The sequence below is a fragment of the Stegodyphus dumicola genome, chromosome X1 (genome assembly GCF_044657685.1).
Source record: "Stegodyphus dumicola isolate Sdum_Otavi_A_Nest chromosome X1, ASM4465768v1".
Lineage (NCBI taxonomy): Eukaryota > Metazoa > Arthropoda > Arachnida > Araneae > Eresidae > Stegodyphus > Stegodyphus dumicola.
In genome coordinates this window covers 198547123-198573869 of record NC_140780.1, presented here as the reverse complement: position 1 = coordinate 198573869, position 26747 = coordinate 198547123, and the positions used below count along the sequence as shown (strand labels likewise).

General features: G+C 30.4%; 1 protein-coding gene across 3 annotated transcripts in view; it reads left to right on the top strand.

Moving 5' to 3' along the window:
- Galk (N-acetylgalactosamine kinase) overlaps nucleotides 1-17964 on the top strand; it is an 88269-nt gene extending 70305 nt beyond the window's left edge. Inside the window, exons 6-9 of one of the 3 annotated variants that reach the window (XR_015038588.1) lie at nucleotides 6177-6403; nucleotides 9083-9281; nucleotides 10735-10825; nucleotides 17113-17964. Coding sequence is in view for 1 of the 3 variants with exons in the window: in XM_085807887.1 (XP_085664013.1) it covers nucleotides 6177-6403; nucleotides 9083-9257 (402 nt within the window). In the remaining 2 variants the exon portion in view is untranslated. Of the gene's footprint in view, nucleotides 1-6176; nucleotides 6404-9082; nucleotides 9282-10734; nucleotides 10868-17112 lie in introns of all 3 variants that reach the window. The other 2 variants (XR_015038589.1, XM_085807887.1) reach the window with 2 other exon arrangements.
- Nucleotides 17965-26747: the final 8783 nt, after the last annotated feature.

Genomic DNA, 26747 nt, shown 5'->3' with positions numbered 1-26747 from the left:
GAAATCATTAGCTTTTTCCTTTTGATTACCTATTTTTTAAAAAAGGAAAAGTTTGTGGGACACTACTGCTGCCATATGGTGTAGACATGTCTTAAAAAATGCCATGATCTAGTTCTCCAGTGTGCATTAAGCACAACAGCAGAAATCTGGTACACATTAGCTTGTGAGCACAAAGTGAGATCAAAACAGTCCTCTGCATTTTTGATTTGGTGAACAGTGAGAGATTCATGCAAATGTTGAAGTTGCTTAATGATCTGCGAATATTTACCTTAGTTATGTGTAGGGAAAAGTAAAATACTCACATAAGTTTCTAAAACTGTATACCAATTTGCGATGTACCGTTTGTCATAGTGGTTTTTCAGTTTTGCATATAATAGCAAAAAGAAAGCATAAATTATGTTGAAAAAAAAAAAAAAAAAAAAAAAAAAAGAAAAAATTTTTCTGTGAAAACAAAGGATTAAATAGTTATTAAAGCAGAATGCCTATTTTCTGCATTTTGCTTCAGTACAATATGCCATTGAATGCCTTCGATTACACTGTGGCTTTATTTACAAATCCACTAAGAAATACTTTTGTGCAAGAATAAAAAATACTGCAATTGTTAGGAAATGATTTTGAAAATTAATTTTTCACTTTCATTCCTTTGTTGCTTGCATTACAATGGCCTTTTTTTTTTTCTTTGTAACAGTACTGATACAAAACTGTATCCAAGTGTTGTTACCTTTTTTGATCACGTGGCCTCCAGAAACTGAGTGTTTCCTTTGTGCCTGCACTTTAGAAAGAGATTTTACAGGCTTTAATATAACACAACTAATTGCTAAAACTCTGATGGAAATTGAAATTTAGGTAACCATTTAGCTGTTTATGCTGACAGTATACCAGTAACTTGAAGACTGGTTTTCCAAGCGTCTTAAAAATGAAAACTCATATTTACAAATTATGGGGTATACCTGTCACCCTTTAAATTTAGCAGAAAAAAAAGTATAGTTTCTTTTACAAATAAATACAGACGAATTCTTTGCTGATGTATATTATTTTCTTGAAAAAAGTTCTAAGAGGGAAGAAAAATTGAAACAATTTGTTCAACTGTATAATACTGAAATAAGAAAATTTATTTAGTGTCATTTGATTTTGGCAAAGCATGTGAGGGCTATCATCTAACAGGAGGGATGCCTGTCTAAAGGACTTTCTAAGGAAAATTGGCTTATCCGTGTTACACAAGAGTAAAACCACGAAAATGCTCATGTAACCAGTTTGTTCATATGGAATTGAACTGGCAGTATTCAGCAACTTTATCACTTGGCCACTGGTGGACCATCTCAAATAAGATACTAATACATGTTGATTATCTTAAGCTTGTTGGGGGGTACATGTTGATTATCTTAAACTTTTATTAGCAAAAGCAGATCCCTGTGGCAACTGCTATAAGCAAAATAATGATGCTGCTTTCTTTGCTGTTACTGGCAATTGTATGAAAATGGATTAAACTAAAGGCTTTCTATCAATCTTAAAAATAATAACATTTTTAATACATAAGTACTTTTGTACTAGCTACTAATCAAATTTAAAAGCTTTCACTTTCAGCTATTAAATACATAGTATTTATAGTTTATTTTTTTAAAAAATAATTTCCGTTCAGTTTATATTTACTGTTTAAAGATTTTTTTTTGTAAGTGAAAACAGCCTGATTTTTTAATTTGGCAGGTTGGCATGTCTGAAATCGGAAGCATCCGTAAATTAAAAAAAGGCGCTTTAACTCACAAACAGTGCAGCAAAACTTCAATAGGTTAGATAGTGTTTAGCTATAAGGACATCAATGCTGCCTGTCTGTAAACAAATGAATGTATGGAAGGCATTTTAAGTGAAATTGGCTCATAGAGGATAACTGAAATGCTGGATTATAGGGAATTTTAAAATTCATTATTTTATTGAAAGATGGAACTAAAGAGAGAAGTCACAACCATGATATATACTAGAATACTCTTGGCGAGCAGTTTTACTTTCATGTAAGTAAACTCAAGGAGGGAGAGAAAGTTGTAAAATTGCATAATATGGGTAAGGTACAGAGGAAATGGACTTTTGATGCTTAATTAAAGAATGTTACTTGTGAAATAACACAGCCTTTCCACTGTTAAATACCATTCATTCATAATTACTGACAAATCCAAAACAGTCATGTTCTCACAGTCATGTGTGAATTTAGAAAATGATTTTTTGAATTTCTGGCTAACCAACTTTGGAATTGCCCTAAATTTATGTCTATTTAAATAACTTTGGAAAATGAAGTTTATCAGTTGTACAGAGAATTAACTGTGAATACAGTGTTTTTATTAGAGAATTTATCTTAACTAAGTTTAAATAGTCAGGTGTTGAAATCATAAACTATTATCTTTGCAAAAATCAGGTATGATAAATAGTGTTGTATGCTACAGATTCACCTAGATCTCTTAAGTAACAAAGCAAGATCAACAGGATAACTTGAAAATTTATTTCAGCTTTAGAGGAAAACTAGTGGTAAGGTAAACAGCTAGGAATGGGTGAATTAGTATACAGGTTCTCCTGAATATGCAAGGGGTACACTGCTCAGAGAGCAAAGCGGGAAGCAGTAATCATTGAACAGTATAGCAAAATGGTCCTCAAACAGAATAAGGTTTGAACTCTCAGCTGAACTGACAAGTAGCTTTTAACAGCTATCTGTTTAGAAGATTGCTTAGGAGAGCGATTATGGAAGCTTTCTACAAAAGTAGCTTCCAGGGCATTTTAAGAGACCTCCAGAATGTCGCAAGGTAGAAAAATATTGCCAGATGTTACTAAGCCAAAATTAAAAGCATAAAGCACAGTATGAATCCACAAATTCAATATTAAGCAAAATACTTTGTGAAGGAACAAAATGACCCTACTAAATGCATCAAAAATAAAGAAAAAAATGCAAATATTTATGTGAATTAAAAGATTTTTCACATTTGTGATAAAAGAATAGAATGCAATTTTTCCTAGTTAGGTAGGTAGGTAGGTATCTTTTGTGTATTTTTTCATAGTTAATAATCAGCCGTATAAATATTGAACTTTGTAATTTAAGGGATTTTCCATGCAATACAGTTGAATCAGCGATTGGAGATATTCTGCAATTCATTAGGCAGTTGAGTCATTTTACTGGTATTAGCAGGCAATCAGTGCTTTTCTTGTTCCAAATGGTCATTCATGACTGATGGGAAGTTCAAGAGATGCAGCATTTGTGTATCAGAAATTGCAACAGTTGCATCTTCTTGGTATATGTCTTAGATGTGTATTCTAAATTCTATATAATTTAACTTTTATTTTAGGCACTAATATACTACTAGTATATTAGAAAGAAAACTGATTTTATCCAAATTCTGTCTTCTTTTTGCTATATGTTGCATACCTTGCAGGGTCTGTTTGTCATCATTTGAAAGGCTGATCCCATTAACTGGTACAAATCTTGAGTGTTAGAATGGCATGCAAGATATGTGTCTTGACTAAAATTCCAAAATTTTATAGTCAGTTTGTAATTTTCACTACTATTCCATTCCATAAGCTATGTAAAATACATGCTCATAAATTTTGTTTTTGTGCATTATTTGTATATTTGTATCTTCTGTTTAAATTTTATCCATAATACTACCCATTGCTTTTAATTGTATAAAAATATGTATACTGTGAGAACTTTAATTTTTGAATTGGGTTTTTCATGTCTAAAGTTGCTGAATGTGTAATATTTAAAAATGTATTATTCAAGTTGATTTATTTGAGCAAGCATGGATGTTTTCTTTCAGTACCAATACTTTAACATAAATCAGCTTTCTGATTTGCTTTTATGAGAACCTCTGTGTCTCCATGTCAAAGTTTATCCTAGAGAAAACTAGTTTGTGAATAAAATTATATGTTTAAATGTATGCTGTGTCTAAATTATGTTATATACATCACATAATGGTATTTCATGGAGGATGATTAAGTGTTAAATTAGTCTGATTTTTTTTTCCTTCATGAACCAAACATTATGCAAACCCAGTTATTATTATCTAGTTTGATCAGTCTTTTTCAGAAATGCTAACAGTAGCATTATGTCATCCCAAAATTTCACAAATTTTTGCTCAAAATACATTTGTGCATATACTGTGCTTTAGGATTTGATTTCAGTGTTTATTGAACAGTGCTTTGGGATTTGACATCAGTGCTTTTTTATTTTTTTTTACAGTGTCATTGAAAGAATTTTTGAAGGTGAAGCACTATTAGTTATTTAGAAGATCAGACAATTATGTAAGTGACAGAAAGGTTGAATGTTTCAAGACAGGCATTATCTGTCCCAAGGAAATAATTTTAAAATTCTGCAACTGTTGCTAGGAAGTAGGACAGAATCCTAAAAACCAGCCTTCTTCTCAATATACGTTTTACTGTAACTGCACATTATAACAGGAATTTGATTAGTAGTCAGCTGAGTTTGGTTATCACAGGAACAGTGTCATGATAACTATATCGAAAGCTTTGTAAAAAAAGCTGTTGTGCCAGAAATCAATGCATTGTTTCACTGAACTCACAACAAAAAAATGCCTGTCTGAACTGGTGCTGAGAACATCAGAGCTGGAGTTCTGTAGCTGTAGGCCTGTTTTCTGTGTAATGACATGACAACTCTGTGTAATGTCTGGTTCAAAATATATTTACATCTGGGAGGAGCCAGGAACTCAAAATGTTCTTGCCAACAACAGGAATATGATCATTACACTGATTAAAATGTGATAATATGTGGAGTAATTACAATCAATGATGTACTCACCTGTGTACATTTGACAGAAGCTTTTTACCCAGAGGTATTGAGATAAAGTCTGACAGCATTGTATAAGGCTGTTTAATGATGCATGAGGATTTGACTTCCCTTTAAGGTATAGTGATATAATATATAAGCAAAAGATATTGAGCAAATAATTTCTCCTGTCAAATTTCCCAATTTGAGTTACACAGAGAAATTGTGGGATACCACTGAAAGAGATGTTGAAAGAGACGAAATTCAGAATCTCAGCATCTTGAAAACCATATTGATGGAGGAGTGGAAATTACTTCTCAAGCAATTAACTACTTCATTAATAGCATGAACTTGAAATTGTGAAATGGGATCACATAACCTAAATGCAAGAGATTATTTTGCATGCATTAACTACACTTCCCCCCCTAAAATTTTCTTTTCACGTGTTATTTTAGTTTTATATATCTCATAGAACATTCTGTAGGCATTCATTTTCAGTTTTGGAGTTGTTTGTTTGTGTTACAACAGATGCAACAACACATATGCTATATCTTGCACCAAATAAATTTATTTTCTTTGTTATTTATACATCTGTTGCATTTCTAGACCACCTGCATTCGTTATTCAATGTGCAGAACTCTGTGTTTTTACACGCTTTATTGAGATTTAATAATTTTAATAACAAGTGTCAATACATCATCTCTACATATAATAAAAGAAAGAGTCTGTCTCTGTGTGTGTGTCTGTCTTTCATTCGTGCTGCGTGTAAGCTAATATTCCCATGGCTACGAAATTTGGCACATAGGTGCATCTAGACAAGAGGCAGTGCACCTCGAAGCGATTTTTTTCAAAATTCGAATTAGAGTTTTCAAATTTTATCTTTTCAATTTTATCGCATTATTTTGAATAGTTTCTTTTAGAAATTTGGTTTTGGCAACAGTTTATCATTCAATTGTATATTGGACTGCTGACTGTTGAAAATCAGCACTGTTGCCACTTGGAAAAATGAGGGTGATAATTCTGTGTAGTTTTTAAATTTAATGTTTCTCTTGGATACTGGGCATTTGTTGAGGAAGGCAACGGTAAGTTGTTTAATTTATTTATTAGGATAATTAATATTTGTATTAAAGGATATTGTTTATTTTGTTGTAATTTTGTTATATGCAATACATTTTTTTAATTTGTGGTTTTTTTATGAAGTTGTTCTGCAGAGTAAAATTCTGCGCAGTTTTTAAATTTGTTTGGTGTTCCCTTCAGGTATTTTTCTGGTACATTTAAAAGCCAAACAGAGGCTGGCAGTGTAGCTGCTAGTGTCAAATATAATATTCAAGTGAAATATTTATTTAAATAAAAAAATGTAATTTATATATTGTATTCATTATATCTATAATTATTATAAAAAATCTTGATTTTTTAGCTAGCTCAGCGTGCTGAACACGTTTTCCAAGAAGCCACTCGTGTAATGAATTTCAAATCAATTTGCAAAAATAGTTCTGAAGATACAATTAATGACTTAGGTCATCTAATGAATGAAAGCCATGAAAGTTGTAGAGATCTTTATGATTGTAGCCACCCTGATCTGGATGAATTAGTTAGAATATCATTAGAAGCAGGAGCCAAGGGTAGCCGATTAACGGGGGCTGGGTAAGTGATGACATATTTTTTACTTCCACAAGGAGTGTAAACAAATATGAGGGATATTTTTTAAATGCAGATTACTTTATACAGGATGATTCTAAATTCTTTTTACAAATTACAAGGGGTGGTAGTACTCATCCATATGAGCAATAATTACGATAGAACATAGGGTCGCATTCCACTCTGAGAGGCAGAAAATAGGAATATTAAAAATCCAACCTGAACTTACAACAGTATTGGAAGAGTGAATGGACGAGACCAAAAGTTGCATAATCAGTTTAGTGAAAAACTCGCAGAGCGTGCACAAAATGGATAAAACTGGAAACTTGATGTTCGAGAGTTAATTCGAGCTCAGACTTTGATGGCAAATACACATCTTTAGTTGGTAAGGTGTCAACCTCGCAAATGATTGCAACAAGTTAATTATCTAATCAAGGGCTGAATATTACCAACTAACTCCAACTTCCACTGTATGCCAAGATTGACATGAAAAGTTCATGCTGTGTTCCCGCTGTCGAAACTTCGTGTCCTACTAGAAGGGTGCTTCAAGTAGAATGAGCGCAGCACAGCAAGTCCAGGAGGACAGGATAGAAGATGGTGAAGAGTATCAAGGCAGCAGTTTTTTCCCCTAATAAATAATTTCTCCTAATAATTTAGATAATTAACTTGTTGCAGTCGTTTGCCAGACTGAAACCTTGCAAATCAAAGATATGTATCTGAGTGTTTGCCATCAAAGTCTGGGCTCGAATTAACACTCGAAAGCCAAGTTTTCAGTTTTGTCCGTTTTGTGCATTCTCTGTGAGTTTTCACTAAACTGATTGTGCAACTTTTGGTCTCGTTTGTTCAATCTCCCAGCACTGTTTAAGTTCAGGTTGAAATTCTAATATTCCTTTTTTCTGCCTCTCAGAGTGGAATGTGACCCTATGTTCGATGGTAATTATTGGTCATCTGGATGAGTACTATCACCCCTCTTAATTTGTAAAAACAGTTTAGAATCACCTTGTATAAGAAATAAACTACCAAACATTTCTGAGCTTCCTTTTTTAACTTTTAGGTACCTTCAGTTATTTTTTTTTTACATAATTGCCATTATTGTTGAAGCATTTGCCATACTGCAAGATGAGTTTTTGTAGACCTGTGTCATAGAAGTTTTCTACCTGAGAGGAAACTGTTCCTGAACCATTATTTCTGTATCTTTTTGAAAATGTTTGCCTCTCTCCACCAGTGGCTGAAAGGTTAAGACCACTGAATGCTGACATTCACTCCCAGGTGAACAGACATGCTTCACAGTTGGTTTTCTTTGCACATAATGTTAAGTTAGTTTCCCTTAGAAATTCCTAACAAAGGTATCCCTTCCTCTAGGCAAATAGCTCTTCTGTGCTTTGCCATATTCTAATAATCTAACCTAGAAATACTTACGAGTGAGGTACCTTTGCAGATGTAGGAAGATTTAGTAGTCTGTTGTCTTAAAATCTGGGCTGTTTGAGGGCTGATCAGTTCCAGTCAGCATACAGATTTTACTTGGATTAGTGTTTCAGCTCCAGCATGTGGTCTTGTATTGTTATGAAGCAGCAGAACTCCAGCATACAGCAAGCTGATACATGAATTCTGGATTGCATGTTGAAGTTTTCTTTAAAGTCTCTTAATATACAGTAACATTTTCGTTGTTCACCATGCAGCATGAAATCTACCATCAAAATACAGCATCTTTCCTTGAACATGATTGCATTCATAATACTCATAATAACATGATCACATTCATAATCTCTTGTTGGAGATGATGTGTGTTACTCTACTGTAGCAACTGCTGTGCTTGGATTGAGGAATCACATGATATAGCTATGTCTGATCTTCCATGATAGTATGACTGAAAAGTTGATGTTACTCATAGTATATAAGATCAAAAATTAAAACTAGTGACCTATTTTCTCATTTTATGTTCTTCTGTAGGTGTCCACAGTATCAATTGAGACCAAATTTTATGTCACTCAAGTTTTCAACACAATTTTATAAAGAACTGACTGGGAAATTCACTGATTATAAGGAAATAATGATCCATTTGTTATCATGAATTAGGATGTCTTCTATGCATACAAAATTGTTGACAATTACAGATGGTTATCATATGTGGTTCATCATGTATACTCTCCTGACCTTTAAACAGCCTCACCCTGTTATGAGATTTATTGTCATTAATGGCATTTAAACCATATATTTCACAAATCTAACAATAAATTTCTGCTGTTTTCACATGCCTTTCATTGGGAAGCAAATAATGGACCTTATTTCACAAGCAGTACACTGCTGAATCATTTTAAAAATTTTCGTCATGTGACACAAAGCATGCACATTCTCCTGTTAATGTCCAAGGCCCTTGCACATATACTGTATAGTTGTAAGGGATACCAGTATACACTGCACAGGTTCAAAATTGCAAAAGCAATGCTCTAAAAAGATATTGCTGTATTACCTTTATTTAAAAAATATTCCACCTATAGATATATGTAATTCAGAAAATATATAATTTATAAAATTATGTAAAATATAAAATATTTTTAATTAAAGAAATTTCTGGAAAATGTCCTAATGTCTTTTTTCCTTTGGAGTACATATGAGCATTATGACAGGAATGCTGCTAAATTTGTGAAATAATGATTTTTATGTATGTGTGTATCTAATTTAAAGGTGGGGTGGATGCTGTGTTTCTTTGATTATGGAGAAGCAAGTGGATGAATTTTTGAATGCAGTTAAACGAAATTTTTATGAGAAGAAAGGAATATCTCAGACTATAGATATTGAAACTGTCATTTTTTTGTCCAAACCCAGTGGAGGAGCAGCTATTTATACTACAGATAATTAATTATGCTATCTAGACAATATTCAGGTAATGTCATCATTAATATTGATTTTGTGACATGATGCTTAAAGTTTAATTACTGTATTACGGACTTCCATTGACTTTCCAAATGCATACTGCTGCAATGTTGTATTTTGATCTGCAGTTTATTTTTAAGATTTAATGCATTAAGGATTTTTCTGAAATAATTTTAATTTTATATTATTCTTCTAGTAAGAATATTCATATTGTCAACAGTAGATTAAGCTACATTTAAATTTAACTTAGCATCTTTTTTATACCTTTTTTGCTTATAAATCAAAATTTTTTAGATATGTTTAATTTATTTATTGAAATTTAAAAGTATGGTAATAACATGATTTTCTTAAATATCTGTAGCAGTGATGATGGATATCATACGTTTTTATCATGCAAAATGTTAGGTAACTTACAATATTTAATAATTGTGTTGTTTCTATATTCGTAACTTATTTTCATAAAAGCTACTTTTTCATGTTAAAACTCTTAATTTTACATACTAATATGTAACTGCTATCTTGAAAAATGATTCTACTTATATATTAAGAATGTGCAAACTTTTCTTAGAAGAAATTTTAGATTATTATGCTTAAGAGTGGATGTATAGGGTTATACTCTCAGATATGAAACAAACATTGTAAGATTTACTTTTCTAACAGCTTGGCCATTTATTAGGCTCTTCTGTTTTTCCTTATTTCTCTTTATTGGAGTTTTTTTTGGGGGGTCACTTAAATGAAGTTATGAAATTTAAATGGCTCTACAACTCTATGAGGATATCATTGGTTACACTTTGAACTTTTGAATTCTGAAAGTGTAGAGCCTCTTACTTATCAAGTAATTGGCTTAATTATTCAGCTGAGGAAGTAATTTAATTTTTGGTTAAGAGAGGTCCAGTGAGACATTCAAAGTTCATCTAAAGAAAATGAAAAATACATTGTTATAAGCAGGTCTCTTTGAGCTGTGATTTCTCTATTCAGATTGCAAATTGCTCCTGTTGTGTTTATGTAACCAATTAGTTTTATAAATTAGATTTGACATTTTTGTTCTGTGTTTTTTTACTACTTATTAGCAAAAGCTTTTTGTGATGGCTTAGTGCAGTGGTCTTAAACTTGCAGATGCATGAGGTTCTCAAATACATTTCAGTTATGTATTTGTTGCTTGTCATTTCAGAGGTATAAAGATATGGACTGAGATTATGTGCACAACACAATTGAAAGAAAAATGAAATGCTTTGTCTTTGAGTGAATTTAGTTTGCCAGCTGACAGCTGGTGGTGTGTCGGTAGTTTGGAATTTCCAGTTTAGGTTAAAAGTTAATTATTTAGTGGTTAATTTAGCATATTGGAATTAACCGAACTAAATGTCAATCTAAAATTTAATATTTAGCTGTCAGTATGTTTTATTGACAAAGTATAACCATTTTTTATAATAGTGGCATGCAATAATTTTTTTAAAATATTTCAGGAGGAGCAAAATTTTACATAATTACAAGTTTTCAAGTTCTTTGAGACAGCATTTGGAAATTTATTGCAAGATCATCCACACTATTTCCTTGGTTTGCTAAAGAATTTCGAAATATTTGTCATTACTTAGTAATGTAAAATGTGTTTGAAATATTAATTTTTTAATTTCACTTTAATGAAATAAAATAATTATGTTATATAGATAAAATAATATTTCAGCGGCTAGCATTTGCCAGATTTATATTTTCAGTTGTTAGCATTTTGTCAAAAATTTCTTGGGGATAAGAATAGGTGAGATGGTTAAAGTAATTGGTGAAAAGTTTGATAATGAAATGAAGATTAATGAATTTTCTAGGCATGCTTCAACACGTTGCTTCTAGAGGAATCTATCTTAGTAAAATAAATGTATACTAATTTTATTGCAATTTAATTATATATTTTACCACAATATTTTTATGCTAGAGTTTGCCAGTAATTGACTTTCTTTCTTTTTTATCTTTTTGCAAATATTCATCCGAACATGTTGGACTGTCTTGAAGATGGAAATTTTAATTCACGGGAAGGGCACAACCATTTGACATTCATATTCATGCATTTTAATTTGCGTGAGATAGTAAAATTATCATGCCACTGTTTTTTGGATTATTTGAGAAAGAAATATCTTTATTTCAAAACTGATTATGATAATTTTTTCCAATAGCATGAAGCACTAGGAGACACAGAGGAAAATAATCACTTAAAGGATAATTTTCTCACTTAAATGAAATAGTAAATGCGAGTTCATAACAGATAAGTTCGATTTAGAGAGATAGTCAAGGAAGCCAAGGCGTAACCAGGAGGGAACATCTGGGTTCTTTCTGGTGTTGAATTATTTTTTAAATTATAGTGATTTAAAGTTTCTGAAAAATAAAAATTATAATTTTTTAAAATATCACGCAATTTTTAAATTTTGACATGTACATTTTAAATTTGACATAAATTCAGTTGATTAACAAGGATTTCACATGAAGTTCTTAATGATGAAGTTTGAAGAAGAAAAGAACTAAGGACAAAGGAAGCACAGATACGATGCTGCTGGAAAATCTGATCTTAAGAAAAAGCAATTTTTCTTTTGGTTCATAACACTTAGTCATAAAAATATAGTCGTTCGTAATTTCTAAGTGTCCCATGACTCGTTTTCCATGCGGCCTTTAAAAAAAAGTTAATGTGGTAAAATCCAGTTTTATTATTTACCAGGAAATATATTTTTTAAATAAGGGGCAAATCATATTTTGCATAAATACTGATTAGTTATTAATGTTGCATAAAATATTTTGATTACAATTATGTCAATAAATAAAGTATAAGAAGATTTTTGATTAAGCAAACAATGTAAGTTGCAGTTACTTTACCATGCTGAATTTTTTTTCTCTTCATATTTTTAAAGTATTAATTTTTTTCATTTGTGTTCTGATAAAATCTTTTAGGTAAGCGTAATTTCTTGAAAAATTATATTTAATTATCCTTTAAGCATCTATCTTAAGATTGTAAAAGTAATTTTTCTTCTTGGCTGACATAGCTTAAGAGATCCCACAGTGAGAGATTATAAAGTTCAAACTTCACTTAACTTTCATGCATATCTCTTTTAAACATTTGATAGCATGAAAAGACTGATTTGAGTCAATAATTTAACTATAATTTCTTTAAATAATCTGTTATGTAACAGTTAAGTGCATAGTAGTAAATTGTGTGGATGTTCTGTATAGTTTTTCTTTTAAAGGTAAAAGCTATGAATTTTTGTTAAAAATGGGATTGAAATCAGAAAGAGAGAGCCATGAATGCCTTAATTCTTGTATATATCACTACAATTCATGTGAATAAATTTTTGCATGAAGGGTTATCACCATAACTTTGTATGCACTTTTTGTAAACTGAATATTAAGCCTAAATTCATCTTTAAAATTTAGTAAAATACACCCCAGATTAACCTTAATCTTACAGAAATGCTGTATGCAGACAAAACTCAAATCTCTCTTCTTTAGGCTGACCAGTGGCTTAATGGCTAAAGTCTCAAAATGGTAGATTGTTTCTGATCTCAGTGAGTGAAATGTCTGGCTGCACGAGTTTTTCAAATTTGTCTTCATACAGAATGAATATGTGTGTGACTGCTGTTTTGTCTTATTTTAAATGTATGTGATGTTTTTGCTTTTTGCAGGAAATTACATGTAAATCAAAAAGCTCTGTTACTAATTATTAACAGATATATTTCTTGGCTGCAGTAGCTTAGAATACACTTTTGTTACTTCTCTAACGTATCATGTTATTCCAGTTTTACTATCACTGACTGCTTTAAGAGCAATAAACCAGAGTAGCAGTAGTTACTGCTTGGAAATCTTTCCATCTAGTGGCATTCTGTTATCAACTTAATACTCCTCTCCATATATGATCAAAATCTTAATGAGAATATTCTTATTTCTGAGGGACTTCTGAGCTACAATTTTTCAAGTGTGAATTTTTTCCCAGTTAAAAGTTGACAAAAGAGATTATATATCTGTGTCTTTGCACTGGACTTTTTTGGTTCTACAAAGGTTTAGTGATTACTAAAAGTAGATGCTAAGGTCAAGGGTGTGGCTTGTCATACTGTAACTAGTTATGTGACTTGATTATTTTTTCAAGATTTGAAACTAGGGATGGGTGCTGTTTTCAAAAGACTATTTTAGAGAGAGAGATTTTGTATCTGTTACATAATCATATTCCACTAAATTGCCTATTTTTTGTGTTCTTGAAATTTAGTGTGCATAGTAGACTGCATGATGCACAAGCTAAAATATCTGCTATGAGAGTAAAATGTAAATTTCCTGTATCATCATAGTTGCTAGTATTTTGTTTCTTATCAAACAGTGATCATTCACAATTTTGCTAAGCATGTACTGAAATAGAATGGTAACTTTTTCTTGTCGTTCAATTTCCCAAGAGTTAAAAATATTTATCCCATCTTAGTATAGCAAATATTTCAGCACTTGATTTGCTGAGAACGAGAACAAGGTAAAAGCACAGAAATTTTTAACAACCAGCTGTTGAATGGGAGACAAATGATATTGTTTTACATCTTTCATTTGCCTTTTTTTAAAATTTCAAACATTAATTTTGTACTGGAGATTTTAAACTTGCTTTCAAATTATTGTATGTGATGCTTGATTTTAATGCATTTGTACTGAGATTTATAATGTGTGAAACTTAAGAAAACGTTTGTTCACATAAGGTGGTTGATTAAAAAAAAAAAAAAAAAATTCACCCAAAATCCTTAACTTTTCCAAATTAAAAATACTGTTAAATTTACAGATCTCTTTGTGACTGTGGCATTGTATTAAATCAGTATAACACTGCACAGCTATTATTACAAGTTAGAGCTTTCTTTGCTGTACTATCAGTTTTGATTGAAAATGGATTATCAGCTATTGCCAGTCATATTTATATTTTTCGAAAATCGTCAAATGTTCATGAAAACTCGTCATTTGGTGCACTAATGCTTCACTATATTTAGAAACTTCCTGATTTCCTTAGTAACTTCATGTTTGAAAAGTAGTCTATCTCGCTATTCAATAAACATTTCTATAACAACTGGAGTGCTCTACTTTGGAATCAAACTTTTTAACCACATCATAGGCATATAAATTTTTATCTCATAACATCAAATTGTGTCATGATGTCTACAGTAAAAGCAACATCACAAATCCAATCATTATTGGGTAATTCAAGGAAAGTCTATAATATTTTTTACTTTTATAAGTATAATGATATCTTTTTGATCCCCTACTCACAAAAGAACTTTTTCAAACCTAAGCCATCTCTGTGTTTATATTCAATATCGCAAAGAAAAATGATAAATCTGTATTTTAAGCCCCTGACTGTTATAAATTTATGATTAGTTTAACAGTGTAACAATGCAGGATGGTGCATGTTACTTTTAAGAAATTTTTACTGTATAATCAAATGAATAATTAAATTGTAATCAAGATAATTCATACAAATTTTATCCTGCATTTTCTTTTGTGCCCCAACACTTTCTCCTGACATACTTAGTTCTGTGTCAGCTACCAGTATGTTGCATGTTAAATTATAACTCGTGATGAGATTTTTAACTTTTTCGAATACATCGTCCCAATGTTTGGTTTTTAATTTCCATTGAAAAGTGCTGCTTAATAATTTCAAATTTAGAGGCACACACTTATAAAAAAATTAACTGTGCAATACTTGTTTCATCATTACTTTTGTCAAGAATAGTCAGGAGTTAGAACATGTTATAGAACAGTCAGGTATCATGTTATATAAATAAGCAATAGTAATTGCTCATTTATATTTTTGACAATAGATTCAGTTCTTCTTACATTGGTTCTCCAAGATAAACTTATATCTCAGGTTTGTGTTTCATATTATGCCTTATGATCACCCAAGCTTCAATCATGAATTTTTTTATATGATCTTCATCAAGACGCAGTTTGTTTCATTTTTTGCAATCATATGAGGGAAAACAAATTTTGCTTCTATCCGAGTTTCTTGCTCTTTAGTTTGCTATGTGAAGGCATTTCCTGTTTAGATAAATTTTGAGTCAATCCATCAACTGTTTTTGGAATTAAATTAGCACCACATTCAGCATATTTAATAGCAAATTGTTTTCTAATATATTCTTTAACCATTGGTATACTCTCTGTGCAAATTGGAAAAATAGCTTTACTAACATCAAAATCAACAACAAAATAATAATAAAAAACAAACTTTTTGCATTACTCTTTATTGAACATATAAATCTCATGTTTGACTTTTCTTATCTATTTTTAAAAGGATGCAGAAATTGTTTTTATTGCTACTGAGTTCAATATGATCAAAGTAAAAAAACAAACTACAGGATGGCTGTCAGAGATATTAAAACTTGGAACAATAGTCATATCCCTACTTTCATGCACTTGCCATCAGTATCACACAGTGGGACAAATTTGAATCTAGGCATTATTATAACTTATTATCTTGCTTCGTTTCATACGTGTTTACAAATTCTATCTAATTGTGAGTGGTGCGACATTACAAGAAGATTCTTCCTCTTTGTTAGGACTCATGCTTTTTCTTCTCAGAGAATAACTGCCATTTTAGGCCAAAAGTTTCATCAATTATTCTGCAAAGTTTGCATAATTTCATTCATGAATTTCTATAGGAACTACCGAATGACATGAAAGTCCTTTTTGAGGTGGATTCCAATGAGTGGTGATCTTTTATCTTGATTGGAATAAAACTAGAAGTTGCAAAATAGTTCACCAGCTGAAAAATTCAAAATGTGTTAGAAATTTAAAATTATTTTAATTAAAGAGGCATCAAAAGACAAAAAAACTATTTTAAGAAATATGATAATTGCTGGCATGCCACACTAAAATGTATGACAAGCCACAGTTTGCCTAATCTTGGTTTATAATGTGTATTTAAGGAAACTAAAAAAATATGGGAAATATACAAAAGGTATGAAAGTGTTAAAGGATTAATTGATTATGAAAATTGCATATAAAAGTGAATTGATAAATCTTAAAATTATTGACATGACGTATTGCATACAGACATTGTTTGGGGTGCTGTTGCATTGAATATCTGCACTTTGTCACATAAAAGAAGGAAAAAATTATTTGAGATATTTCTGATGTTTACATATGAAGCTGCCTTTTTTTTTTGGTGGGGGGGCAGGCAGTTTCATCATTATGGAAGTAATTCTACATTACAATATTTGCTGACATAAACGTTTAGACAAACAAAAACAAAAATCTGCTGTGAAGCATTGTAAATTATATATGTATTATTAGGCATTTAAAAGTTTGAAATACGGACATAATTTCCAATATGTTTAATTTTTATTTTTGTAACTAATTTGTGAATGCATATTTATATGATTATGGAGTTAATGCTTTTAATTTATTCACTTATTACATATTTTTGAGACCTCAGAAATGTGTTTTCCTTAGAAAGTGCATTGGTAATATACATTCCATGTAAATGCACTGTCCTACATTATTTTGAAGTGCTTGTTTCTATGTTGTAATATGCTCTGTTTGTAATTCCATAATGTAAAATATTCAATGTTCTATCAATTTAATGTTTTGTAATGCCATATAACGCATGATTTTTAATATATTTTGTCATGAGATTCTTTAATTTTGAAGTGTTTTATAAAATAATGTATATTGATTTCCATTTATCACTTTGTACAAAACTAGTAGAACTTTGATAAGCTAAAACAGTGGGGGGTGGGGAATATTTTGGCAAATCATGCCTAGAAATATTAAATTTTTATGTAGCTATACATATAAATACAAGGCAAGATACAAATTACTGCATACCTTAACGATGATTATTTCAATAGGTACAAAATACTGAAACAAGGTTGAGAAATTCAAGTACTGAATCATGGATTTATGCTGGAAAAAGTAATAGTGATATGAATTCTGATAGAAAATGACATGCTGGCTTGAAATCATAAAGATTCAGTTTAAGCTCTAAAAATTCTAAACTGATTGAAGTTCTGGTAGGTATAATTGTTTCAAATGTAAATGAATAATCAGTGTTACCTTAATGTCAGAAATAAAATTTTATTTGCAGTGGACATTTCAATGAATAAAGAAATGTTATTTTTAATTAACTTAAAATAACTAAATTTTAAATAACTTAAAATACTTTGAATAATTAAAATTTTATTAGTTTCAGTATTCTTAAAAAGAATAGAAAATATTTTTGATTGTTAAAAACAAAGAACAATACCTTAAGTAGCTGAACCTTCCAGTGCCATCATAAATTCAAAAATAATCTATTTTAAACCAGTCTTCTGGACAGTATTTAGTTTTATACTTTATGAACAATTTTCTTTTTCCTTCTGTGCATTAAATTTTTGTCAGCAATGTTGAGTTTTCAAGTAAATGATTATATACGTAAAGTAGAATGTTAACTTTTCTGTACAGATTTATAATTTCAAGATTTTCTTTTCTTTATGCTGTATCATTTTTCATGTGTATTGGACATTTTATTACTTCTTTTGTCATCTGTATCATTTTGGCTTTTAGAAATATCACCTATTTAGTACCAAAATGCATTTTCAGAAATTTACAATGTAGAATTTCAAAGAAAATGTTTTACTGCTTTTTCTAATGGAATTAGCTATATTTTGAAATATGTCATCTACTGAAAAAAAAATTTAAAAAAAAAAAAAAAAAAATTAAAATACAGTGTCCTCTTTCTAGTCATTTTATTTTGCCACAGGTAGAGATTATTGATTTGTTTCTCTAAATTTTTGTTTGGTGAATAAATATTTTTAGCACATTCTGTGTCTGGTATTTCACGTAAAATAAATATTTCTCTTGTAGTTACTCATTCTGTTTTTAACTCTTTAGATACTTATATAATTAAAATAGTATTTTTTTAATTATAGACCAGTGTCGGTAGCAACATTTATTTGGTTTGATAAAATAGTACATTGTTAGTATATATGAGTGCTCGATAAATGATCTAAATTGCAAAAATCTTAACTATAAGTGGATTGTTTCTTTCAACAAAAAATCATGATACATAGAAATTATTGGCATATAAGTTTGCAGTGATAAAAATTCTGTAAATAAAACATTTTTAATTTATGAAATCCAAGCACTATTAAAAAATTTCATAAAATATACATGAGAACATATATCTGATCATAGTGAAACTTGACAAAAACACAAATGTTTACAATATTTTAAACCAATTGGTAAAAGTAACAAAAGCATTCTAAAAATCACATATTTTGGTTAGTGAACTTGGTAAAAATTATATGTTTCAGTTAGTGATTACATTGATGAACTGAATTTTTTAGACTTTTGCAAGAAATATGAACTAAAATACAAAGAAAATATCATAAATTATTTTTATAGCAGGCATTACTATCTATCAACTTATGCATCACATGAATAAATTATTTCTATGTATAAAATAAATATGGATGGTATCAAAAGATATGTATGATGAATATGATAAATTTATGTTGGAAAACTAAAATACAGGAATTTGTTGTAAATCTACAAAATCTAGAAGTCTAGAAGAAATCTACAAGAGCTTATTAACCTGCTTCCAGTTATGTGACAATTATATAGCAATACTTCTATTTAAAACAACTTTTTAGTCATTAAAGCGGTTTGGAGGGAACAGAACTATCTCTGCATATTCAAAAGGAATTATACAAGTTAGCTGCAAACCTACTACAGTTTAGTGAAAAATGAAGTTTTTTTATTACTGAACATTTTGACAAAACTGGGCAACATTTTAGTTTTAGACAGGCAATTTTACATCAGTTTAACAGTGTTCCCCCCTTCAATACAGTATTTCTAAAGAAGTAGAAATTTTGTCATAGAATGCAATTTATAATTGTCTAATTTATGTAAATCATTTAATTAATTCATTGGTGCTTCACCTAATTTCCAACCTATACTTTATGTAAGTTAGTGACTACTTATAAATTTGCATAAATACGCACTCTTGCTACAGCTAATTTGCACAAAATGTAGGTTTTTTTTACAATATTTGACATGTTCAATTTGGTGTATGTAACTGCTATAAAATATTTTTTTATAATTTCTTTAGTGTACTTCTATGTTATATATAGCTATATAGCATACATTGTTTAAAGCTACAATTATTTCTTGAACTATCACATGAATTGTTTATACTAACATGAACATGAGTGTCAAATGTTTTTCAAGAATAGGATTATTTTTAAATTCCTCAAATTCTGGCTAGAATTTTTTAAAGCTTTTTTTTAAGTTCACTCATGCTGTTGTTGCATGGTCAAAAGTTTGTCACTAATTTTTAATCTTCTTTCTGATACGCTATAGAGTTCAAATTTTGTACATATATTGTGGATGACAATGCTATGTAGTGAAGCATCTTTTGTAATATTTAAACCATTCTTAGCACATAGCTTGCTTTAACGAGCAAACTAAAGAACCTCGATTCGTACACTGACCTGATGCTGAGGACAAAAACTGCTTATTTCTCCCATGCAGCTGCCAATGTCAACCTCATCTCATAGTTGATTGTATATGCATGAGGTTGTGCACGTTATGGTTTTGGGTGTATATTAGACATTTGCTAACTTGAATAGTCTGATTTACTCATTGGTACTAAGCTATGTTTGTTCTAATGATAGTAGGCCCTACCAAAATGCAGAAAACTTATCATTTTCATTCCTCATGGAAAACAGATTACTTCTTTACCCAGGTAAAGGACAAAAGTGTGTGTTTATTGTACTATGCAAGTTATGAGTTGGGAAAAGGAGCGTTGAATGTCACTTCACAACCCATTCACACAGGGTCTGAAAAGGGTTTCCCCACTGAATTCTGCTCTAAGGAAAGAAAAGGTAACGCAGCTAAAGCCTAAACTTGAAGCTCAACAATCAACTTTTAAAAAATCATTTAATGAGAATACAGCAGCAACTGAGGCGTCATTGGATTCAGATACTTATTACACAGTATAGGAAACCATACACGAAGACTGTGAAATAATCAAAACTGTACTTTTAGAAGCTGCAGATGCATTATTTGATAGTTTCAAAAATAACAGATAATGTCTGCTATTAAATCAGCACAGCTTTTTGCAAATAAAGTAATAAGAAGGTTTGAGGTTATGAGTTCTGATGTTATCTCACAATTTAAAACTGACTTTGATCGCTGCAGCTGTTTCTCCCTGCAACTTTACGAAACGACTGATTATTTCGATACAAGTCAATTGGTCATTTTTGCAAGAATGATTTTTGATAATTTTGAAGTAGGAGAGGAGTTAGTAAAGATTATATTGTTAACAGAATGCACTACAGAACAGGACATATTTTTAGCAGTTAAAGATCTTATCAACTCTGAAAATATTCATATAAATAAGTTGTAGGTTTACAAACTGATGTAGCTCATGTGATCGTAGGCAGAGAGAAGGGATTCATAAACTCGTGTTGTAAAGACAACAACTTTCCAAAATTTCAGCCTTACCATTGTGTAATACACCAGGAGTCACTCTGTGGAAAATTTTTAAGTATGAACAATGTAATGAAAACAGTACTAAAAATAGTGAACAAGTTAGAGTACGTATAATTCAGAGTGTTGACTGATAAACTAGATTACCAGTATGCTGATCTACTTCGTACGGAAGTTCATTTGTTGAGTAGAGACAGAGTTTTACAATGTTTTCATCAGTTGTTTCCTGTATTAGCAGAGTTTTTGAAAGAATGAGAGGATTCAGTGATCTAAAAGATCCCGTTTGGCTGCAGGTTTTGCTTTTCTCGTAGACATCATCGAAAAGTTAAATATCTTTTAACTTATAGCTTCAAGGTAATGATCAAGATATTGGTGGAGCAATTTTAGATGTTGCTTTATTCTGAAGAAAGCTGGAACTGTGGGGTAAATTATCATCGAAGGTGAATACAAACACTTTGCCTGTTTGAAACAAACCCTTGGCAAGCAAGGGTTTTTTAACGCCTCCTTACGACAACAAATAATACATTGAAATTATACGAGATTCAAATGTGAATTCAACCAACGACTTCATATGACAGGTAGACGGCTCACCCACAGAGAATTCATCTGCTAGGGTGTCTCCAACATATACCACGTGACTAATGCTCTTGGAGAGTGATAACTTAGGCTGTTCATCGCCAGTTTGGCCCGCTTTTGATATGGCAGGTAGTGCTTTTTATTTCCGTCTGCTAGCAGTCAGCAGACAACGGCCTCGAATTAGGTTGTTCGATTTTTTACAATTATATTTAGATATAACTTAACCCCTTTTTTCCTGAATATTTTATCTATATTTTTAATAATCGCTTTAAATTATTTGCACCATTGTTTAAGATGTTTAGGTTAAATAATTTTAGGAAGAAAATCTAAAATAAATAATAAAAAATTGAGATGGAAACTTTAATTTTGAATAACGTTAAAAAATTAATTGCACTACTGTTATAATATTTGAGAAGGTAAAAAAAAATCTCGTTTAATTTTAATGCATTGCATCCTAAAGAGAAAAAGAAAATCACATTGTATTATATGTATTTATGCCATTTATTGCCCCTCTTTTCTTGAGATTATATTACTGGAACAAAATAATGCACTCTCTTTTCTTGAGATTATATTACTGGGACAAAATAATGCAATCTTAATTACTGATTTCCACACTCATGTGTATGTCATGGCAGGGATCAATACATCTTATTAACTATAACAAATATTTTATATTGAATATGTATCAAATGGTAACAAACTTCAACTCAGTATTTATTATTAGGATCAAAACGATATTACAGTTAAAAATTCTCTCACTCTCCCTTTTTTTTTTTTAAATACTATTTAAAATATGGTAAGTTTTTCACATCACATTTTTTCAATTATAATAAATTTCTAACAGCATCGTAGATGAGACAGAATTATAATCCAGATTATTTTTATTTTAATTGATTTTATAGAAAATAATGATAAAGCATTGAGCTTTATAAAAGTAATCTGATTTTAAAATAATGCTGTTTAATTGTTTACGTTCAATGTTGCATGAATCATGATCTTCAGCTTTTTTTTTAACAAAGTAAACATATCGCACAATCTTTTCTCAATAATTTAATGCTAATAATAGCATTTTTCTTTTTCTTTTTTTTTTTTTATCGCAGGCAGTAATTGTTTATGAAATCAAAACGCGTACGACTTGGCGAAAAAAGGTTAACGCCAATTGGCGCAGCTTTCTATTTCAACGGAACACACGGGAAAAACATAAAATTCAATTATTTGTAAAGGGTGATTCCAGTAAATAGTGTCACAGTATTTAATACATTTTGATGCTAATAATACATGCTGAAAATGTCATATACAGCGGCAATTTTCTTATACAATATGGCTGAAACTTTCCAACCAATTCAACAGAGATAGTAAAATGACAAAAATACTGAAAATAAAATAATAAATCATGCAGTTTTAACTTGCCTATGAAAGGTTACAAGTCCTCCTTTCACGATACTTTCTTTACATCCGTAGGCGCTGCAGCGAATAACCATTTTTACTTAAATTTTATGTGACCAAGCAGAGCAGCAGTCTTTCGTTCCATAGAAAGCAATGTAAAGTATTTCCGGACTTTCGGAATTTGCGCAGCAGTCACGTGACATTAACGTTGGAACCGGTTGAAGGTTGCAATACGCTCTCTACCAGTATACTATCTCGTTGAATTCAACAAACGCTTCGAAGATTTCAAAAGGATTTCCAATCTTAAATTACCTTTTATAGAGATTGATGTTGAAGAGTTCTCTACTTGTGTCATGGAACATTTTGAGTTTCAAGACAATGCTGCAGTAGAGTTCAAACCGATTGATTTTTAAAATAATTTATCTGTAAGACCTTTCTTTAAGCTCTGAAAATATTTGGCCTTTTGTTCCTAAAGGAAAATACCCAGTTTTGATCCAGGTTTGTATCAAAGTGAATGTAATGTTCAGCTCTGTGTGGGATTTCTTTTTCCCATTGTGAAATTTATTAAAAATAAATACAGAAAATGAAGACTCACCGATGAACACTTGGAGAACTGTATTCGAATGGCATTCACTACCTATTCTACCAACATTAAAAAGTTTATTGATGGAAAAAAAGGAGTTCCATCTTTCTCATTAAAGTTAAGTTTTGATAAAAATATGTTATTACATTTTTTATTTATTACTAACTACACTTGAATTTTCATAGGTACAATTCATTTTTTTTGTTATATACAGTTTAATTAAATTAATTTCAATAGAAATGGTGACTTTATAGGCAATAAACAAATATAAGATTTTTAAAAAAATGTTAGTCTTGGTAGTTCACAGAATTTAAAAACGATACAGTAGCCCAGAAGCATCATGAGTTTGGCGACCACTGAAATAGACCAAGAAAAATGAATGAATTTTTAATGGAATTCATACAAAACTTTTGGCATATTTGATGTCTTGCCGAATTTTCGAAAATCGCTTGATTTTTTCTTCCTATTCTAACATCTATTTTAAAATTTCTGCAGTTTATAAAACAATTTCTTTGCCCTAAAAAATAATAATAATGAAACAGAAGGGGAAAATGTAGCTTCTTTACTTTCAAGATGATGTCATTACATCATTGTTTCTTGCTTCCATGACTCATGGTTAAAAACAACGGGATTGATCATCATTTAAAATTATTTGCAATGAAATCTATTGTGCCATTTTAGTACATTTCCTAAGCTTATACACATTTTTTTATTTCATTAAAAAATTTTATTGGGGTGTGTAGTATTTATTGCATTGTTTGATGGAGCTTTAAAGTTCTAACATCCCAAAATGTATCTGTAAGGTTTGGAATTTTCAAAGGTTTATATTAATTAGGTGAATTTTATTTATTTTTTTTTTTTACTTAGCATTTTTTTACAACTTGTTTATGGTGTTTGTCCCTATGGTCAAAACTTAGCTGTCAATTTTAAAACTATTTCCTGATAAGTGTAAGAGCTCAGACTTTGCACACATACTCATTGTAAATAACAAAACAATGTGGTGAAGTGAATTTTTTAAAATTTGGTTTATATTTTCTAAGATTTAATTTGAAACGATTTTTTGCAAATATCTTTTTTTTTAACAAATTCATGATTTTATGGTTGCTAGCATTGGGTAAAGTGGAAAAAAGTCTTAAGGTGTCCGACCTTGTTCGCGTACCATTTTTTTAAAAATGGTTTTTATTTTAACTATAAGCATATTAAAGAGTGAAAACAATTTAAAACGTAATGCTAAGTAATTGTAATTTTGAAAAATAATGAAAAAAAAGGATAATTTTATCTTAAATTTTGCCTTTACAGCAACAACCACGGTGAACAATGTATATATAAATATGCAGTTTTTTAAATTTGTATTTATGTTTACACTTGTTTTGTATGCAATGAAGCAAAATAATTAAGAAATATTCATATATTCTTGAGATATGTCAAAATATATAGTATTTACTGTATATTTTCCTATTATTGCATCCAAAATCTAAAAATAAAAAGTAAAAATTCAACTTCTAATTAATATTTCTAAAATCTTTTGCTTCAGAGCATGCATCAGATTATATGAAACATATATAGAACGTATCATTAATTTTTATCCATAAAATTTTGAGTTATGGCTGTTACCATTGGCAATATTTACAGAAAAAACATTTTTCAGAAAACAAGTTTAAAGTTTTCATAAAACAATTTCTTAGTGAAAAAAGCATCCCTGATAATTAAAATTCCTCTGCTTTGTAACTTGACACCTTGTTTTTTTCTTCCCATACTTTGCACCTTTTCTTTCGAACAAAGCGTAATTTTTTCTTTGGGCTTTTGAAAAACTCGTGGAATGCCATCAAAAGTCATGATTTTGCACTTTATCAAGTTTTCGAATTCCCTGCTCAGTGTAAAATTCAGGGAACATACCTAACCTTAAAAACGCTTCAAGCAAACCTATAAATCCAACATTAAATAACACAACACTTATATTTGCTCCAAACATTAATATTCGCAAGTTTATGAATGTTTCTTTCGGAACAATTTGCAATAAAATGCCATTAAAACGTTCCTTGATATTTTGAGTTTTGCCATGTAGACACTTTTTAATAACTCTTGCTTATGTAGTCAACTCCATATATGTAGGTTTAATTAAATTCAAAATATATATTGATATACCAGAGGTTTTTGCCTAATTTTTTTCTTTCTGATTTCTGCAATCACACATTCATAGTTGCACCAATTCATTGATTATTGAGCAGGGCATTGGCTTCGAAGAAGAGCTACAATGGAACAAGCAGTTAGTACAACCTGCTGCATCTCAATTAAGTTTCAAACAGGACTTCTAATTGCAATCCCTAATTCTGCAGTTTATCAATAAAAGAATCAGTCAGTTTACCTTTTTCTTTCAATTCAGGAGCGGAGTTTTTTACTTTTCGTAGTCTACTACCAACCCTTTTCTGTACATGTTCAATGCATTCCACTTTCTTGACTGAATCTTTACCATATATATCTTTTCCAATTAAAAACCTCTTAGAATCCTCATCCTCTTAATACTCTGTGTACTTCAGCCTTCGTAAAGTAAATAGATCATTCAAACAGGGGATAAGCACCAACTGCTTTTATACCCGAAGCTGCTTCTTTATAATTTGCAGAACAATTATGTTATGCTTTACAAATGTCGTGCTGAAGATTGCATGCTATTCTGTTTATTTTGTGGCAAATGATGCAAAAATGTGATATAGCTTTTAAATCAAGCACTTTGTCAACGCTAATCGACAAAGCAGCAGCACATACATTCAACGTCGAATACCCTCTGCGCCAAACTAAATACGAAATTAAAGGAAAAAACTAACACCAGATTCTTAACATGTATTACAAAATATCTAAACTTAGTACGCAGGTTTATAATTTACAAAATCTTGATGATAAATAAAGTTTCTAAATAGGTATATCTATTTAAACGCTCACTTCCGGCCCAGAATATTGGAACTTCCGGTTTATTCAGTTATAGAAAAATGCTTATAACTTCAGTTCTCATTAACCTATCAACAAGCAAAAACTTGTATTTGATAGCTAAAGATGTATTCTTTAAAATAACGTAATACAGTAAAAATCAAAATTTTGACCGAAAATCGTCTTTTGTACAAGGTCGGATACCTTAAACAAAGTTAATATCAGATTTATAATTTCTAAGTTTTGGGCAAAATCGTTGGATCCTTTTGACCATTAGATGTAACAGACTTGTTAGAAATAGAGCGATTATTTATTGTTTAAAAGCGTCTTTCAATTAAATAATTTTATTGATAATGTGTCATTAAGCATTAATATGAAAATTTTTAATTCATTATAAGGGGTTTGACTGTATATATTTTCATTGGAAGTATCTGGATTTCAAAGGTTGAAGGATTAGTAAGTGGTCTAAAGAATTAAACTGTGGCTTTCCCTTTTTCATTCCAATACCAAAAAGCAGTTTTAATCCTTGTGGAAAGAAAATGCATC